General features: G+C 37.7%; 1 protein-coding gene across 5 annotated transcripts in view; it reads right to left on the bottom strand.

Annotated features, from left to right (window-relative positions):
• CPAP (centrosome assembly and centriole elongation protein) overlaps nucleotides 1–19,499 on the bottom strand; it is a 54,021-nt gene that overhangs the window by 24,059 nt on the left and 10,463 nt on the right. For all 5 annotated transcript variants that reach the window (XM_072795840.1, XM_072795838.1, XM_072795839.1 and 2 more), the window contains exons 4-9: nucleotides 14,944–15,243; nucleotides 12,782–12,893; nucleotides 11,849–11,951; nucleotides 10,089–11,721; nucleotides 7,039–7,171; nucleotides 2,768–2,933 (exon numbers count right to left, since the gene is read on the bottom strand). In XM_072795840.1, coding sequence (XP_072651941.1) covers nucleotides 2,768–2,933; nucleotides 7,039–7,171; nucleotides 10,089–11,721; nucleotides 11,849–11,951; nucleotides 12,782–12,893; nucleotides 14,944–15,243 — 2,447 coding nt within the window. The remainder of the gene's footprint in view (nucleotides 1–2,767; nucleotides 2,934–7,038; nucleotides 7,172–10,088; nucleotides 11,722–11,848; nucleotides 11,952–12,781; nucleotides 12,894–14,943; nucleotides 15,244–19,499) is intronic.

Genomic DNA, 19,499 nt, shown 5'->3' with positions numbered 1-19,499 from the left:
TTTTCTTTGAATTCTACAAAACTTTTTGATTTGCATAAATACATAAATAAGTAAATAAAGTAACAGAGTTTTTAAGTTTTAATATCTGGGAGATAAGACGTCCTCTAGTCCTAAAGCATGGGGATGGGAATCCTCAAAATCCATTTATCTGTATTCTTTATCCTCTTCTTTATCTATTTATCTGTCGATGGACATCTGGGCTCTTTCCATATTTTGGCTATTATGGACATTCCTGCCACAAGTACTGGGGTGCATGTACCCTTTCAAATCACTATGTTTGTATCCTTTGAATAAATACCTAGCAGTGCAATTGCTGGGTGATAGGGTAGCTCTCCTTTTAACTTCTTGAGGAACCTCCATACTGTTCTCCAGAGTGGCTGCATCAGCTTGCATTCCCACCAACAGTGTAAGAGGGTCCCCTTTCTCTGCATCCTCGCCAACATCTGTTGTTTCCTGATGTGATAATTTTAGCAATTCTGACTGCTGTGAGGTGGCATCTCATTGTGGTTTTGATTTGTATTTCCCTGATACCGAGGAATGTGGACCATTCTTTCATGTGTCTGTTGATCATTTGTATAAAGACAAGCTTATTGATGCAGATTGCCACTACAAGACTAGTAAATCAGACCAATAACCAAAAAAGAAAAGTAACTGTTAGAGAAAAACAACATACAGATGTAGAGCTGGGAAAGAAAGAGTGAGCAAGTGCTCTAAGGGAAGAATATGAGATTCTGAAAGAGGAAGGAACATGATTATGAAGGGTCCTACATGGCATGCTAAGGAGTTTGCATTTTATCTAGGAAGAAAGTCAACTGAAGGATTTTAAGCAGAAGAACATCAGATTTCATGTGGAAAGATCACTTTGACAGCAAGGGGAGGACAGAGTGGGGAGGAAAGGAAGAAAGACAGAAACTGAGGCTGACTGACTACACAGAAGAAGAGAAACACAGGTGGGACATGAGAGTTGAGAGGAAGAGAAAGAGTCAGGATAACAAAGATATGCAGAAGATAAAGTCAAAAGAAGTTATTGTTGATGGAATTCAAAGGTGGAAGAGTAGATCTCTTTTTATCCCAAGTGTGAATGTGTAAAAAGTCAGAAGGAAAGGCAGATTTAGTAGGAAGAGGATAAGGTAAGTCTGAAACATCCAAACAGAGCTAAGCAGCTCATTACATAGCACCTCATAGATCCTGGACCCTCAAATATTTTCTGAATGAAGAAACAGATACACAGGTCAGTAAATGCAGAGATCTGACTAACCCTCAGTGTGTAAATGATCAATGAAAACTCACTGTATGAAAATTAGAATAAAGTTACTTGATTAAGAAAGAAAAAATCAGTGTGAACTTATGACTCCAAAGACATCCCCCCTTCCCCAGCAGTGACACTACGATAGGCACCAAGAGCAAGGACACCACTGTGGCTGACCGCCAGTCCTCAGATAACGCCCTAGTAGTAAGACAAGAAATACGGCTCCTTGGACAATGGCTGATTTCAGATCAGGGGTAAGTTGAAGAAAAACAAAAAGCAAAAAACCAGATGGTCTGAAATAACCACTAGTGAGAGAAAGCAGGAATAATCTCAAACTTCTAAGGGCAATGGCAAAGCTAAAGAAGGACAAGGAAGCTGATGTACCTACAGGGCTCCCACAGGCCAAGCTGGGGCCACTTGATTATCAAAAAGGAAGATTTGTAATTAATTAGAATAACTTGAGTCTATGAAAAGCTGTAAATCAATAATGATGAATGTAAATCCCAGGAAGACAGAAATGTCTTCATCAATAATTCCACAGTGGTTGTCATAAAGGTTCTCAAATATATGGGTTTAAGGAATGAACACCCAAAAGAAAATAATATATATATATATTTTTTTATTTGACAGAGACAGAGAGAGAGAGAATGAGAGAAAGAGAGAGAGAACAAGCAGGGGAAGCAGCAGGCAGAGGGAGAGGAAGAAGTAGGCTCCCCGCAGAGCAGGAAGCCCCATGAAGGGCTTGGTCCCAAGACCTTGGGAACATGACCTGAGCTGAAGGCAGACATTTCACCAACTGAGCCACCCAGGTGCCCCTGCAGTAATTATTTTTAACTACTACATTCCTCTGATTATGTCCATTCTAACTTTGAAATGAAAAGGACTGATTATTTGGCCTATCAGTTGATAAGTTTTGGAATTAAACACCTAGTCAGTATAGGAGCCTTAGATTTGTATAAATGAATAGAAGTAACAGTATTTGGTATAAGGGATGTCAAACTGATCAACACAACATGGTTGTGTGTTTTGGTTTCCAACTCTTAGCTTATTAATTCATCCATGGTACTACTGTAGTCTTTTTTGGGATGGGGGGGCAGCCTTTAGTAACAAAAGAACTGATATATTTTACTCTCTCAAAGTCAGACTACAAAAAATGTTCTTCGTGCAGTGTCTCAGACTCCTTATCGAGTCAATGGATGATTAATAAAATGATACCCAGGGGCACCCGGTAGCTCAGCTAGTTAAGCATCTGACTCTAGATTTCAGCTCAGGTTATATTCTCAGGGTCCTGAAATCAAGTTCTATGGCAGGCTCCACACTCAGCAGGGAGTCTCCTTAAGGAATCTCTTTCTCACTCACTGCCCCTACCCCAGCTCTCTCTCTAATAAATAAATAAATCTTTTAAACAAATTTTTAAATTGACACCCAATTTCTCTTTGACACATCATATAACTGAGATTCTTACAAGACTGTCATCCTTACTAACTTACGTAAGTATAACATAAAGAACTGGCATACCTGTATTTCTTCACGTTCTTTTTTATCTGGAAAAGTTCTTGTAACTGTAGTATACTTTTCAAAAACTTTGCGTTCTTTTTGTAGCTTCCTCGTTTCCTCCTTTTTAAACTCTTCTATTCGAGCCAATTCTTTTGCTTTCTGTTGTTCAAAGTCTGTAATTTCTTTCCTAAAATGACCAAACCATGTTATTAAAGGGACAATCTTAATGGTGTAATCCACATGTGGTACAAAATGAAACACTGGTGACTGCCTGGGATGGAGGAGCTGCTGGTCTTGGTGAATCCAGCTTCAAGCCATAATACTGAAGTAACTCAGTTAACTCCATTAAGCATTCCTCCAACAAATATTTACTGAGCACCTATTATGAATCATGCACTACCCTGGGTACTGGAGAAACCACAGAGAAAAAAATAAACATCCTTACTTCCATGGAGCTTCTCATTCTAATGGAAGTGACAAACAATAACAAGATAAATAAAATACATGGCACAGGGCAACCCCAGTGGCTCAGCGGTTTGGCGCCACCTTCAGCCCGGGGCATGATCCCGGAGACCCAGGATCAAATCCCACATTGGGCTCCCTGAGTGGGGCCTGCTCCTCCCTCTGCCTGTCTCTCTCTCTCTCTCTCTCTGTGTGTGTGTGTGTGTCTCTCATGAATAATAAAATATTTTTAAAAAAATAAAAATAAAAATAAAATACATGGCACATTTGAAGTGTTAATGAGAAAAATAATGTAAGGAATGAGGGTAGAAAATATCACGGAAATTAAAATTATGGATGGAGTCATCTTGCTGAGATAATATTTTAAGTAAAATCTGAACAAACTAAGAGAACAGCCTTAAGGATATCTGGACAAAACAGCTCCAGAGGAGGGAACACTACAAGCAAAAGCCCTGAGGTAGGAATATGGCTGTTGTGGTCAAAGATCAGCCAGGAGGGCAGGGTGGCTAAAATCTGAGAGAAAATATAAGATAGAAAGGTAGAAAAAGGTATCAAAAAACAAATAAGACAGAGGGCCAAATGTTGATCAGAGGAACTATCAGAACCCAGGTGCATGCTGATGCTCTTAAGAGCATAGAAAGAGTGACATCATCAAGATGGTAGAATAGTTCACCAGCCCATATCTCCTTACACAAACAACAACCTGACAACCATACACAGATTAAAGTACTTTCGTGGGATCTCTACCATCCACGAAGGCAGATGAGAAATCCTTTGGCTCACCTGCCAAAGGACCCAGGAGGAACCACACCCATCTGTCCCTGGTAAGGGACCTCATGACCTCAATCATGACTATGAAATCTGAAACAGTCCTGTACCCTGGTTCTAGCCCTGCTATATTGTGGTCCTGGAGGCAGTCCTGTTCACCGAGGGACCAAGCAGAACACTAAGGGGCCGGGCAGGAGGATATTCAAAAACCTGGTAGGAGTCACACCCATTCTCACTCCCTGGTAATAAGCCAAGTGTCTACGCACTCAACAGTAGACCCAGAAGCAGCCCCATGACTAGCTCCAGCACTGCTGAACTATGGTCCTACAAGCAGTCCTGTCCAACTGGGGATCTTGTAGGAACCACATCCACCATGTCCCTGTTAAGAGACCTGCCAGTTATGGACTCCAGTGTGGACTCAGCAGTAGCCACACTACAATCCTATTCAACTGTGATCCTAGAAGCAGACCATCGTCCAGGGATCCAGTTGGAGAAGCTCTGCCAAAACTGGTCTGTAAAGACAAAAAGAGTTTTTTGCCCTTTCAAATATAAAACTGTCAACACAAAACTACATAAGATTCATGCAAATGTGGCACTACCAAAGGAAACTAATAAAGCTCCAACAACTAATCCCAAAGAAATGCAGATCTAAGAACTGCCTGATAAAGAATTCAAAATAACGGTTTTAAAGCAGTTCAACAAACTGCAAGAGAACACAGATAACTCAACAAAACTAGGAAAACAATGCATGAAAGAAAACAAGAAGTTCAACAAAGAGATAGAAATCATTTTAAAAAAAAACAAACCCACAAACACTTACTTAAAACTAACTAAATAAAACCTAAAACGGAGGGGGCACCTGGCTGGACCATGTGACTCTTGATCTCAGGGTCATGAGTTTGAGCCCCATGTGGGGTATAGAGATTACTCAAAACTAAATAAATATAACTTTAAAAAGCAGAAATTCTGGAGCTGAAGAACACAGTGACTGAAGTGAAAAAATACAAAAGAGCTTCAACAACAATCAACTAAAAGAATCTGTGAACTCAACAACAAGGAATTTGAGGTCAAAGGAGAAAAAAGAAAAAGAATGAAGAAACCCATGGATCTATGGGACACTACAAAAGAACCAATGCAGTCACTAAGGAAGTCTCAGAAGGAAAAAACACACAAAATCAACAAACTCCTACTAGACCTAAGAAAGAGAAAAGACTCGAATAAAATTATAAATGCAAAGAAGATACATTATAATAGATGCCCCAGAAATAAAAAGGATCATAGTATGAACAATTATATCCCCAAAACTAGATAATCTAGAAGAAACAGATAAATTCCTAGAAATATACAACCTACCAAAATGAATCTAGACTAGAAATCCTGAACAGGGGGGGCACGTGGGTGGCTCAGTGGTTGAGTGTCTCCCTTTGGCTCAGGTCATGATCCTGGGGTCCTGGGATCAAGTTCTGCATTGGGCTTCCCAGAGAGAGCCTGCTTCTTCCTCTGCCTGTGTCTCCCCATGTCTCTGCCTCTCTTATGAATAAATAAATAAATAAAATCTTTAAAAAAAAAGAAAAAAGAAAAAAAAAGAAAGAAAGCCTGAACAGATCAATAATAAGGAAACTGAACCAGTAATCAAAAATCTCCCAAGAGGGCAGCCCGGGTGCCTCAGCAGTTTAGTGTTGCCTTTGGCCCAGGGCGTAATCCTGGAGACACGGGATCGAGTCCCATGTCGGGCTCCGTGCATGGAGTCTGCTTCTCCCTCTGCCTGTGTCTCTGCCTCTCTCTCTGTGTCTCTCATGAATAAATAAATAAAATCTTAAAAAAAAAAAAAAAAATCTCCCAAGAAAGAAAAGTTCAGGACTGGATGGCTTCCAAACTCATTCTACAAGGGTAGGCACTCGGACACCAAAGCTAGACAATGACACCACAAGCAAACTATAGACCAACCCCTGATGAACACAAATGTATAAATCCTCAATAAATACTAGCAAACCAAATCCAACAGCACATTAAAAGGATTTACACCATGACCTAGGGGGATTCATCTTTGGAATACAAGGCTGGCTCAACATAACAAATCATTTAAGGTGATGTAAACTAGTGCAGCCAATGTGGAAAACAGTATGGCGGTTCCTCAAAAACTTAAGTATAGATGTGCCATATGAACCAGCAATTCCACCCCTGAGTATATATCCAAAAGAACTAAAAGAAGATGCCTGAATACATATTTGCACACCAATGTTAATAGCATTATTCACAACAACCAAAAGGTAGAAACAACCCAAATGTCCAGCTGTAACCCAAGAAATGCCAAGGATTGACAGCAACCACTATAAGATAGGATAGAAAGCATGGCTCTGCTGATGCCTTGACTTCAGACTTCTAGCCTCCAGAACCATGACAATATTAACTCCTACTGTTTTAAGCCACCTAGTTTGTGTGTACAATTGATCCTTGAACAACATGGGTTTGAATTGCATGGATCCACTTATACACAAATTTTTACAGTACAGTACTGTAAATGTATTTTCTCTTCCTTACAACTTTCTTAACATTTTCTTTTCTTTATTGTAATACATGTATAACACATGTATCAAACCATGTGTTAATCAGCTGTTCTCAGTAAGGCTTCCAGGCAATAGTACAGTATTAGTATTATTAATTTTTAGGGAGTCAAAATATATGTGGATTTTTGGCTGTACAGGGGGACAGAGCCCTCAACCCCCACACTGTTCAAGAATCAACTGTACTTTTTGCAGTAGGCCTAGAAAATTAATGCACCGGCAAAGGTAGCACTTGAATTCATAGCTTCAAATGCTTTTCAAAATTCAATGTACAAAGTCCTCATTAAGAGAATTCCCCTTTTAACATTTCTGACTACACTGGGTCATTTTAACTAAAAAATTTTTATGTGGTTGAGATTTAAAAAAAAAGATTTCACTTCCTTTTCCTTTACACCTTGTTGGATTGACAAAAATTACTTGAAATATTTTATATATATATATAATCTTAAAGAAACTGAATCATTATATTTTTTCCCCAACTTATAGAAGCAAACTTACCTAAGGTTTTCCAAAGCACTTTCTCGTTCAATGCGAAGTTTAGCTAAAGATGTGTTCTCAGCTTTAAATTTTTCTATTTCTGTTTCCAATTCAATAATTTTCTCTCTCAATACTTGAGATCGAGCACTGTCACCTATAAAATAGACCACATTATATTGAATTTCACAAAAGGTCTTCAGCAGCAAAAACATTAGCTAGTTATTAACAGTAAGAGCCAAAAATATTGTAAACATCAGTACTATTAAAATGCATGAGAAACAATGTTTCTAATAACAACAACAAAAATTACTTTGGCCTAACTTTCCAGAAGAAACCAATCTAAGGGCATTATTTAACCTCAAGAGTATCAGTCTGACAATGAATTAACATCACACATAAAAAGAAATTCAAATACTTTTTAAAAAAAACGAATACATGTATTTTTTGTCTTTTTGATAACAGCCAATATTGAAAACTTTATATGGTGATATATAGTAACTAGACTTATCATGGGATCATTTTGTAATGTATAAAAATATTGAATCATTATGATGTACACCTGAAACTAACAGGATGTTATACATCAATTATACTCCCATTAACATATGCCTGGCTCAGTTGGTTAAACGACTGGCTCTTGGTTTCAGTTCAGGTATGATCTCACTCACGTTCGTGAGATGGAACTATGTGTTGGGCCCTGAGCTCAGCAGGGAGTCAGTCTGCTTCTTTCTCTTCCCCTCTTCCCCCATTCCCTACCCCAGCTCCCATGCTCTTTCCCTTTCTTTCAGTTATAAATAAATAGGGATGCTTGGGTGGCTCAGTCAGTTGAATGGCCGACTCTTGATTCCTCAGGTCATGATCTTGGGATCCTGGGATCAAGCCCCATGTCAGGCTCCCCACCCTGCAAGGAGTCTGCTAAAGGATTCTCCCTCTCTCTCTGCCCCTCTCCCCACTCACACATGGTCTCTCCCTCTCCAAAAAAAATAAATGTCTTTAAAAAGAAATTTTTAAAAAATGAATAAATATATACACATATATGAATAGCTTAAGAACATAAATAAGTAATTCACAAGACAGCTAAAGCACTAACCAACACCAAAATCAAAGTTTACCTCCAATAGTCACAAAAATACAAATTAAGACTTTTTCCATACCAAATTTCCTATTGAAAGAGTAAATAGCTGATACTTGTCCTTCCACTACCCTTTTGAAAAACTTATTTTTGCATAAAAATATGCATTGTAGTGTTATTCCTAATAGTGAAAAATAACAAGTATCCAACATTAAGGAAATTACTGAATAAAATAATGTGTTCATATAATGTTCTGCAACCATTTTTAAAATACACAAAGTTTTAAAGACAACGTATATTATACACCTGGTCAAAAAAGAAAGGTAAGGTTTTTTTTAAGATTTTATTTATTTATTTATTTATTTGAGAGAGAGAATGAGCAGGAAGAGTGGCAGAGGGAGAAGCAGACTCCCCACTGAGCAGGGAGCCCAATGCAGGGATTAATCCCAGGACGCTGGGATCATGACCTCAGCCTAAAGCAGATGCTTAACCAACTAAGCCATCCAGGTGCCCCAGAAAAGGTAAGTTTTAACAAATACCTGTACCATATTAAAAATACATGGGAAAAATGACTAGAAGGAAATATCTCAAAATGATATCACATCAACTTTGGATAGTTGTAAACACTTTTTATTCTATAAGCTTCCAAACTTTCTGCAAAAAGAACTATTTTTAAAATCAGAGTATTAGTTTAAGTTATAATTTGTATTTTAAAGCACTTATGCCTTCCTAGGCATTCAGAGTTTATAATATGATATAATGGAAAGGAGTTTTTCAACATGAGTTTTAAAAGCCCATCATCAGGGGCAGCCCAGGTGGCTCATCAGTTTAGCACCGCCTTCAGCTCAGGGCCTGATCCTGGAGACCTGGGATCGAGTCCCATGTCGGGCTCCCTGCATGGGGCCTGCTTCTCCCTCTGCCTGTGTCTCTGCCTCTCTCTCTCGCTCTCTCTCATGAATAAATAAATAAATTCTTTAAAAAAAAAATGCCCATCAGGGATGCCTGGGTGTCTCAGTGGTTGAGGGTCTGCCTTTGGCTCAGGTCATGATCTCAGGGTCTGAGTTTGAAACCTGTGTTGGGTTCTACACTCAACAGGAAGTCTGCTTCTCCCTCTCCTCTCCCTGCATCCCTCATCTCCCCTCCTCCCCATCCTTGTCATATGCTCTCTCAAATAAATGAAATGAATAAAATCTTTAAAAAAAAGGTGAAGAATGGTATATAAAAAAACATGTTTTCATTTGTATGGAAAGATTATATACCCATCCCCCCCATATATGCTTTCATATGCACAGAATCTTTCTAGAATACACAAATGAAATGGGAATGTAAGTTCCTCTAGGAAAGGGAACTAGGAGTCCATGTCCAGGGAAGAAAGGACACTTCAATTTCACTGTGTTTCTTCTTGGTCCTATTTAGCAAGTCAGTGCATGAGGTAGCAAAAAAAATTAAGTAAAAACATAGTCATTTTAAAAAGTGCACACACAAAAGTTCACCGTAACACAAACCATAAATTGGGTACTCTCTGGTTATAAAAGTATTACCTCACTTTACAATAAATTAATTAATTCTAAAGCCTTAAGAGGGGCACCTGGGTGGCTCAGTGGTTGACCATCTGCCTTCGGCTCAGGTTGTGATCCCAGGGTCCTGGGATCGAGGCCCACATCAGGCTCCCTACAGGGAGCCTGCTTCTCCCTCTGCCTATGTCTGCCTCTATCTGTGTCTCTCATGAATAATAAATAAGATCTTTAAAAATAAAATTGAATAAATAAATAAATCCTTGAGAATAAGGCATAGGCTTAAATTTGAAAAATCTGAAATCACAATGCATCCCAACCTTTTATTCTAGTGACTATTATTTAGATCTACAAAACAAATCAAATCACCTAATTACACTACTGAGCAATGAGAAAGATTAGGATTTTAAGCATTCTGACAGCAGACTGATAAGGTAAATGTGAAATTTAGAACATCCCAATACCTATTTTATAATGCTGCTTACCAGGTGGTTGGTCTTGACTTGGGTTTAACTTGGGTTCATTTCCTAAGTGTGAACCTGCTTTTGGTTTCAATTTCAAAGCAGGGAAGAATTTCATCATGAGATCCGATGTAGGAGGAGGGCTTGTGCTCCTACTGGGTTTGCTCAAGTCTTCTCCCTTTTTGACTGGTGCAACTTTCCTTTTTATTGTTTTGTCCAATACACATATTTCATCCTTAGGGTAGGCTGTTTGAGGAGTCCCATAAACGGCCTCATTCCCAAGAACAGCATCATGTTTAAATGAATTCTCTTCCAGGTCAGTCCAAGTTCTTTCATCGTCAAAGTCAATTTCACTTGTACTTATGGATGAAGGTCTTCTTGAGGACTCAGAAACTTTGTTTTTCAAGCTTTCTATAATGACAGACTCATCGCTACTGTAATCTTTATCTGACAGATCTAAATCAACATCTCTCTTTTTATCATCTTCTTGAGTCCCAGCATCCCTAAAAGGCCCCTTGCCATCACAGACTTGTGGACTATCTTCCCTGCTGCTGAAACCCCTCTCTTTATCCTCAGCTGATGGCTTTATGGTAACGTCAAGTTGCTCCTCAGAGTCTGTGCTACTGTCACTCTCCATGACACCTTCATCATTGCTCACATTCCACCGAGTCTGGTTTTCAGAAGTGCTCATTTGGAATGCTCTCCTACTGACTTCACAGGACTGTTCCCTATATCCTTCAGGTGAGAATGCTGAATCAGGTTGGTCAGGTGTGATTTCACATTCATCCTCATTTCCAGGTTCTGTACAGTCTGGGGCCTCACTGTGGTTACACTGAGTAACAGGATCCAGTGTCCCCATCTCCTGCTGTAGTACAGCTTTGACAGGGGTGGAAGACAGCTGGTGACCTTTGCAGATCTGCTGGTCCCTCTCTAAGATCTTCAGTACAAATGAGGAATTACTGGAAAACGATATTTCATCAGCAGCTTGTTCCAAAAACAAAAATTCATCTAACTCCAAATTTTCCTTTTCCTTTTCTCGTTCCCAATTCTCTAACTTTTTCTGAAGAGAAATATCAAGAGAAGATTCTGACTTTTTCAAGGTCTCATTTTTGGGGCTACTAGAAGACATGCAGCTGACCAGTCCTGCCGAAAGAGGAAGTTTGTCTTTACCTTGTGTCTTATTCCAGACTTTGCAACCAATATCACAAGGTTTTGCACACTCGGGTACATTTTCTCTATTATTAGACTCAACTTTTTTTTCTAGTTTGATCTGGTCTCTAAACTGCACATCACATTTCTTCCCTCCTGGTATTTTCAATCCTGATGGAGGAAGACTTCTCCTGTTACTATTCTTAATCACTTTTGGCTTCTGATTGAGTGTGACAAAACCACTCTTGGCTCTACCTTTATTGCTCTTTTTAATGGGAGGGTTCTCTGTACACAGTTCCTTATTTATAAGAGCAGTTTTCCGCTGGAATTGTTGTCTATCCATTTTAAACAGAGGTTGGTCCTCTGAAATGCTCTGATTAGTCACTAGTTTACTTTCTCTCCCTTTCTGAGACTTAGATTTAGCATTAGTAAATCTAGCTAAACCTTCTCCTCGTTTCAAGAATGGTTGTTTTGGTTTTGCTTTGATTAGGCATGACCCTTCTGCTTCCTAAAATAGAGAAAAATATTTGAATTAATTCTGTATATCCAAGTTATCTCAAAGTTATTTTTAACACAAACTATAAACAAATCTCTAAAGCCTTAGCTAACTTAATCAGAATAGTGGAAATGCCTACCCTTAGCTGTTTTCGTTTCAGTTCTTGCTCTTCCAGTCGAATTTGTTCTTCTAAGTAGTCTTCAAATGTCTGTTTCCTTTCTCTGATTGCAGCTTTAATAGGTCTAATCATAAAAATAAAATTATTGAATATGCAAATAAAGATGTGGTGAATATCTGACAGTGTGCCTGACACAGACACCCTTAACTACACTACGAACTAACCTTTTTCAAAGTCACAGACCCCCCTCTAAGAATCCAATGAAAGCTATAATCCCACTCCATCTCCCAAAATACATAAGCATACAACACTCTACACATGATTTTAAAAAAAATCTTCTGAAGTCCATACAATGCCTGTAAACTAACTTTTGAAATAACATATTCATTGTATCACTTTAAAATAATTTTTAATAGTTCATCAAATATCCATCTTTAAGGAGCCTTGACAATCTAAATAGAGCAATAATCAGAAATCATTTGCCCATCCATAACATATATTAAAATATTTCAAATATCTAAGAAAATAATAAACCTCAGTATTATTTTATCTGTTATAAGATTTTTAAATTCTGTAACCAAACTTATCTAATTATAATTTATAGGTGACAACAAAAGTGAGACTCAATATTAATTTGTTTCTGTCTTTGCCAAAACGGGATTTGCTTAACTATTTGAGAGAAGACTAATTTTATCCAGATTTTTTCTCTTTGGTGAAAAACCTGCTCAGTTCTTCTAATACAATGTCAAAGGTACTTGAACTAATGTATCTCCCCAACCGTTATCTGTTGCTAACAATGTGATAAGTCGTATCTTCAACATTATACTTAAAAGGATATTCAAACAAAAACAATAAAACCATGGGTCTTTCAAAAAAAAAGAAAATGTTCTATCTTAATAGCTGGCTATTACATTAAACTGTCACTTTTCTTATTCCTTCCAACATAGATGATACCTTTCTTCAATATTAGCCACTTCTGAAGAACCACCAATTTTTTTTACATTCTCATCATTCCCTTCCTGAATCGGTTCGGTCACTTTCTCCCAACATGGTAAAATATCTTCTCCTAGGATAAAAATTAGGAAAATTCAGTTCCAAAAGATAAAGAATAAAATCTTAAAACTTGAGAATTTTACAAGTTACTATTCTAAAAAAAATATTTCTCAAAGGTAATGCTATACCAGGGTACCTGGGTGGCTCAGTCAGGTGGACAGCCAACTCTTGATTTCAGCTCAGATCATGGTCTCAGGGTTGTAGGAGTGAGCCCCACAATGGGCTCCGTGCTTAGCAGGGAGTTTACCTCTCTCCCACTCTCTCTGTCCTTCCCTCCACCCCTTCACCCATACTCCCTCTCTCTGAAATAAATCAATCTTAAAAAAAAAAAAAGTAATATATGCCAAAGATTTTAGAACACTCAAGGATTTCTTTAATATGAGAAAAATAAACTATAAAACCCTAATTAAAACATGACATTCTCCAAAAGGTTAATGTTATGAAAGTGTGTGCTTTTCTAAATTAAAAATGACTATAGAGCCCTAACAACAAAATGTAATAGATGAATTTGACTGGAACTTATTAAAAAAAACCTTTAAAAGATATTTTTGGGATAATAGGAATTCTAAAATGGATTTGAGTATTACAGAATAGTATTGGGGCTGTACAGAAGGATGTTCTAATTTTTTACTTGATGCATGCTGAAATATTTAAAATGATATAATATCTGCATGTTACTTGCAATGAAATGACTGAGCAAATTACATACAAATGTAGACAGAGATACAGAGGTAGGTATAAATATATATACACAATACAAATATATATAGAAAGTAAATATGGCAAAATATTAACTGTTGAATCAAGGTCTACTGCTAATCATTGCAGTGGACTTTTAAGTTTTCCGGATGTTCATCATTTTCCAAAATAAAAGATTAAGAGAGTATACTGTTTAAAAATATTTTAAAGGCATCAGATCTTCCATTCTAAGGAACTATTCCAAATTAGAAATAAACTATTATGCACAAAGGTGCTCAATCCTAAGTATAAGTAGTAAGTGTAGACACCTTCTGTCATATTTATATTTTTTTATTACTCCAAAGAACATATTCATGAAAACACCATTAAAATTGAAAATTAAATTTAAATTCAAAATATGAGAAACACCTCAGCCCTACTGCAGAGAATATTAAATACTGGTACATTATTTGACGACTAGCATAATGATGACAACCATTAATATTATGGTTAGGGGGCAGCCTGGGTGGCTCAGCGGTTTAGCGCCGCTTTCAGCCCAGGGCCTGATCCTGCATACCCAGGATCGAGTCCCACGTCAGGGTCCCGGCATGGAGCCTGCTTCTCCCTCTGCCTGTGTCTCTGCCTCTCTCAGTATCTCATGAATAAATAAATAAAATCTTTTTAAAAAAATTATGGTTATGAAGACCACAGAATGTACCATAACCATTTTCCATGTTGAGAGGGCAAAGAACACAATTATACAATATTCCACAGTTACAAAATGAAAAAAAAAGAAAAAAAAAAAGTGGAGGGGGGAGTGGGGCATAGAAAAAGGAGTCAAAAAAAAAAAAAAAAAAAAGACCAGAAGCAAATGCCCTGAGAGCTCCATGAGTTCAGATCATCAGCCACTGTCAGTACTCTGGCAGGAACATGCTAGGTGCTGGGATTACAGAGATGCAGTGAGGACAAATGGAATGTCCGGGGTTGGAGGGGATTTCTTTTCTGAATAATTAACTGCCATCAAGAACCTATTTCCTACATTTTACATCTTCTATCATGTCCTCCCACCACCATCACCATGCACATTTTAAATCAACCTCAAACTATTTCTAAGCTCTCAAATTAAAATGGCATACAAGGAACTCACTACCTTGAAGACCCTGCACTATCCTGTGAGGTATGAAGTCAGCATGAGTACTGCAATTGTTCTTAGAAAGTCACAAATTCTATGTCCAGCTCTATATCCAATCCAGGATCACTGACTGTGCAACATGTAGGGGCTCAGAATTAAAGACACAAGGGACAAGAAAAAAATGCAGAAAGGACTTATCTTAGCACACCTTGATAACACTGCTAATTAGAAACAGAAGAGAGAAATAACTCACCTATAGAATGGTTATGGTTTTCTTCCTTCAGATCATTTTTTTTCACAAGTGCTTCTTGATACTGTGCCTCACAAAACAAACTGAGAGAAGCACCACTTTTTGAAGTTAAGACAAAATCTGGATGAGTAGTTCTACAGAAGTTGTTTTGTTCATCAGCTAAAACACTGGAAGTGTGCATTTTTTCTTGGGTTTGATTCTGATGGATATATGATGGTAGGAAGGGTGTGTTTTTCTCTAGGGTGGTTGGACTTCCTGGAGATCTGTACTTCTGGCTCTGATCATCAGGTAGTAGGGTTAAACCTTGCAATTAAAAAAAATCAAAAAATAAAAATAAAAAAAAATAAAAATAAAAAAATAAAAAAAATCATTAAAACTATTAACTTTCTAGAATATTTTATTTTCTGTTAGTGATCCCTACTCACCAGGTTTTCTCCAAAGTGAAAAAAGTGTTTTTCTTCTTTATTAGGAAACACTCTCCAACAAAATCATGACATTTTAAAAGTCTAAAAATGACTCTTGCATAATTTTAATTAAGGGTATATTTATATTACAATTCATGTGCAGACAGCGGATACCTGGCAGAGCTGCAGTACTGCAAATTCTGGAAGGCATTATTCATGTTCCATCTATAAGAAACACTGCTGGAATTGTCAACTCTGCAACCCCATGACAAACACAGAGAGCACCAATGCAGATGGCTGCAAATGATCTGAATAGTTCCTAATGACAAATGCCCTGTGTCACAGCCTTGAAAAACAACTTTCCTCTAGATTACTGTTAACATTTTGGTATCTTCAGGTGGTAGAATTATGGATGACTTTTCTGTTTTGTACATTTCTGTAGTTTCTAAATTTCCTGTATTACTTCTAGACTTTTTTTTTTTTTAGTCTCTGCTTTTGAAATAAACACAGAGATTCTTCTTCTATATATCTCTAATTTCTTTTTTTAATATATCTCTAATTTCTAATTCTTGAACGGTAGATGGCAAATCTCCATCCTACCTGCTGTACCATCCCCTTGAAATCCTGCCACTATACCTCTCTTATCCTAGAATGTCTCAACAAAATTTAGAAGTGAGGGCAACCTGGCTGGCTCAGGCAGTAGAGCATGTGACTCTTGCTCTCAGGATTGGGAGTTCAACCCCACATTGATTGTAGATATTACTTAAAAATAAAACCTTTAGCAGTGCCTGGATGGCTCATACCCATCTGCCTCACCTCCAACCCACAAATAAAACTGGAAATCAGGTAGGTCCTGATTATCAGGTTTGACCTCCTTTCCTTTACAATAATACTCTCCCTATCCAAATATTTTTGACTAATAGTCATCCCACTTCAGATTGAAGATCGCTTTGATAAAAGTGCAATAGCCCAAAGTAGCAGTTCTCAAACTGTATGGTCTGCAAACCCCTGAAGGTCTCTAAGATTCTTTCACAGCATCTACCAGGTCAAATCTATTTTCATAAAATATAAAGATAGTATTTGCCTTTTTCACTTTGCCAACACATGCACTGATGATGCAAGAACAAAATGGAAGTTCCTGGTGTCTTCACTCAAAAGCAGGACAGCAGCACCCAACTGTGCTAGCAGTCACTGTGTGAGTCACCACCAAGCACTTGCAGTTAAAAACAAAGAAAGAAAAGAAAAAACAGTTTTCCTTAAGAATGTCCTAGGTAAAGTTACAAAAATTATTAATTTTTTAATTGAATTTTAACTGTTGAGTACACATCTTCTGAACATTGTATTGGACAAAACAAAAAGTATACATAAATCACTTCTGCTACAAACCAAGACTGTGTCATTTTTTGAGTTGTAAGCTCAACTAACAACTTCTCTCAAAGAACATCATTTTTACTTGTACTTGGTAAATAGATAGGTACTTGGCAGATAGATATTTCCACAAAAATGAAACAAGTGAGCTAGTTACTTCAAGGAAAATAACTGACAGTATTTGTTAAGAACGGTAAAATTTGAACTTTCAAGTACAAATGAGAACTCATTAAATATGTCTACCACTATGGGCTTAACAGCTTCATAATACTTCAGGCCTTTTATGATGAGATCTGTAGTGTACTAATGGATATAATTTTTTGATATTACAGTATTTTAAAGACCCAAATAACTCAGTGAACCACTATTTTCCAAGTAACCAAAGCACAATTTTATCAGATCATGCATGATAAGAGTCATTCAAAATGCCAAGATAAAAAAAAAAAAAAAAAAAGCCAAGATATTCAATGTATTTTATGTAACAGAGTATTAAAAAGTACGTTAGTATTGTTTCAGACTCTATACTATGAATCACCACTAAGAAACGGCCACTTGTTAGATTTGGGTGTACCATCAAAGAAATAACCACAAGTACCTGAAAAGGCTATTACAGTACTCCTCTTTCCTTTTTCCAATTAAACACCCATGTGAAGCTGAATTTTTTTTTCACATACTTCAAGCAAAACAATATAACTTAAGAGGTTGAACACAGAAGCAGATAGAAGCTGAGCTCTTTTAAGACAGAAATTAAAAAGAGATTTTCAAATATATAAAACTCTGCCATTCTTCTAATTTTTTAGAGAAGCCTTTTCATTAAAAAATGTTAACCAAAGAAGTAAAGGACCTATACCCTAAAAACTACAGAACACTTCTGAAAGAAATTGAGGAAGACACAAAGAGATGGAAAAATATTCCATGCTCATGGACTGGAAGAATTAATATTGGGAAAATGTCAATGTTACCCAGGGCAATTTACACATTTAATGCAATCTCTATCAAAATACCATGGACTTTCTTCAGAGAATTGGAACAAATCATCTTAAGATTTGTGTGGAATTAGAAAAGACCCCGAATAGCCAGGGGAATATTAAAAAAGAAAACCATAGCTGGGGGCATCACAATGCCAGATTTCAGGTTGTACTACAAAGCTGTGGTCATCAAGACAGTGTGGTACTGGCACAAAAACAGACACATAGATCAATGGAACAGAATAGAGAATCCAGAAGGGACCCTCAGCTCTATGGTCAACTAGTATTCAACAAAGCAGGAAAAACCATCTACTGGAAAAAAAAAAAAGACAGTCTCTTCAATAAATGGTGTTGGGAAAATTAGAGATCCACATGCAGAAGAATGAAATTGGACCATTCTCTTACACCATACACAAAGATAAACTCAAAATGGATGAAAGATCTAAATGTGAGACAAGAATCCATCAAAATCCTAGAGGAGAACACAGGCAACACCCTTTTTGAACTTGGCCACAGCAACTTCTTGCAAGATACATCTATGAAGGCAAGGGAAACAAAAGCAAAAACGAATTATTGGGACTTCATCAAGATAAAAAGCTTCTGCAAAGCAAAATAGTTAACAAAACTAAAAGACAACCTACAGAATGGGAGACGATATTTGCAAATGACATATCAGTAAAGGGCTAGTATCCAAGATCTATAAAGAACTTATTAAATTCAACATCCAAGAAACAAACAATCCAATCATGAAATGGGCAAAAGACAGGAACAGAAATTTCACAGAGGAAGACATAGACATGGCCAACAAGCACATGAGGAAATGCTCTACATCACTGGCCATCAGGGAAATACAAATCAAAACCACAATGAGATACCACCTCACACCAGTGAGAATGGGGAAAATTAACAAGACAGGAAACAACAAATGTTGGAGAGGATGTAGAGAAAGGGGAACCCTCCTGCACTGTTGCTGGGAATGTGAACTGGTACAGCCACTCTGGAAAACTGTGTGGAGGTTCTTCAAAGAGTTAAAAATAGATCTGCCCTAAGACCCAGCAATTGCACTGCTGGGGATTTACCCCAAAGATACAGATACAGTGAAACGCTGGAACACCTGCATGCACCCCAATGTTTATAGCAGCAATGTCCACAATAGCCAAACTGTGGAAGGAGCCTCGGTGTCCATCGAAAGATGAATGGATAAAGAAGATGTGGTTTATTACTCAGCCATTAGAAATGACAAATACCCACCATTTGCTTCGATGTGGATGGAACTGGAGGGTATTATGCTGAGTGAAATAAGTCAACCGGAGAAGGACAAACATTATATGGTCTCATTCATTTGGGGAATATAAAAAATAGTGAAAGGGAATAAAGGGGAAAGGAGAAAAAATAAGTGGGAAATATCAGAAAGGGAGACAGAGCATGAAAGACTCCTAACTCTGGGAAACGAACCAGGGGTGGTGGAAGGGGAGATGGGCAGGGGGTGGGGGGTGACTGGGTGGCGGGCACTGAGGTGGACACTTGACAGGATGAGCACTGGGTGTTATTCTGTATGTTGACAAATTGAACACCAATAAAAAATTTATTAAACAAAATAAAAATAAATAAAAAATAGTGAAGGGAATAAAGGGAAAGGAGAAAAAATGAGTGAAAATATCAGTGAGGGTGACAAAACATGAAAGACACCTAACTCTGGCAAACGAGCAAGGGGTAGTGGAAAGGGAGGTGGGCAGAGGGTTGGGGTGACTGGGTGATGGGCACTGAGGGGGGCACTTGGCGGGATGAGCACTGGGTGTTATGCTATATATTGGCAAAT

This window comes from Canis lupus, chromosome 24 (assembly GCF_048164855.1).
Source record: "Canis lupus baileyi chromosome 24, mCanLup2.hap1, whole genome shotgun sequence".
Lineage (NCBI taxonomy): Eukaryota > Metazoa > Chordata > Mammalia > Carnivora > Canidae > Canis > Canis lupus.
This window is presented reverse-complemented; position numbering and strand designations above follow the sequence as displayed.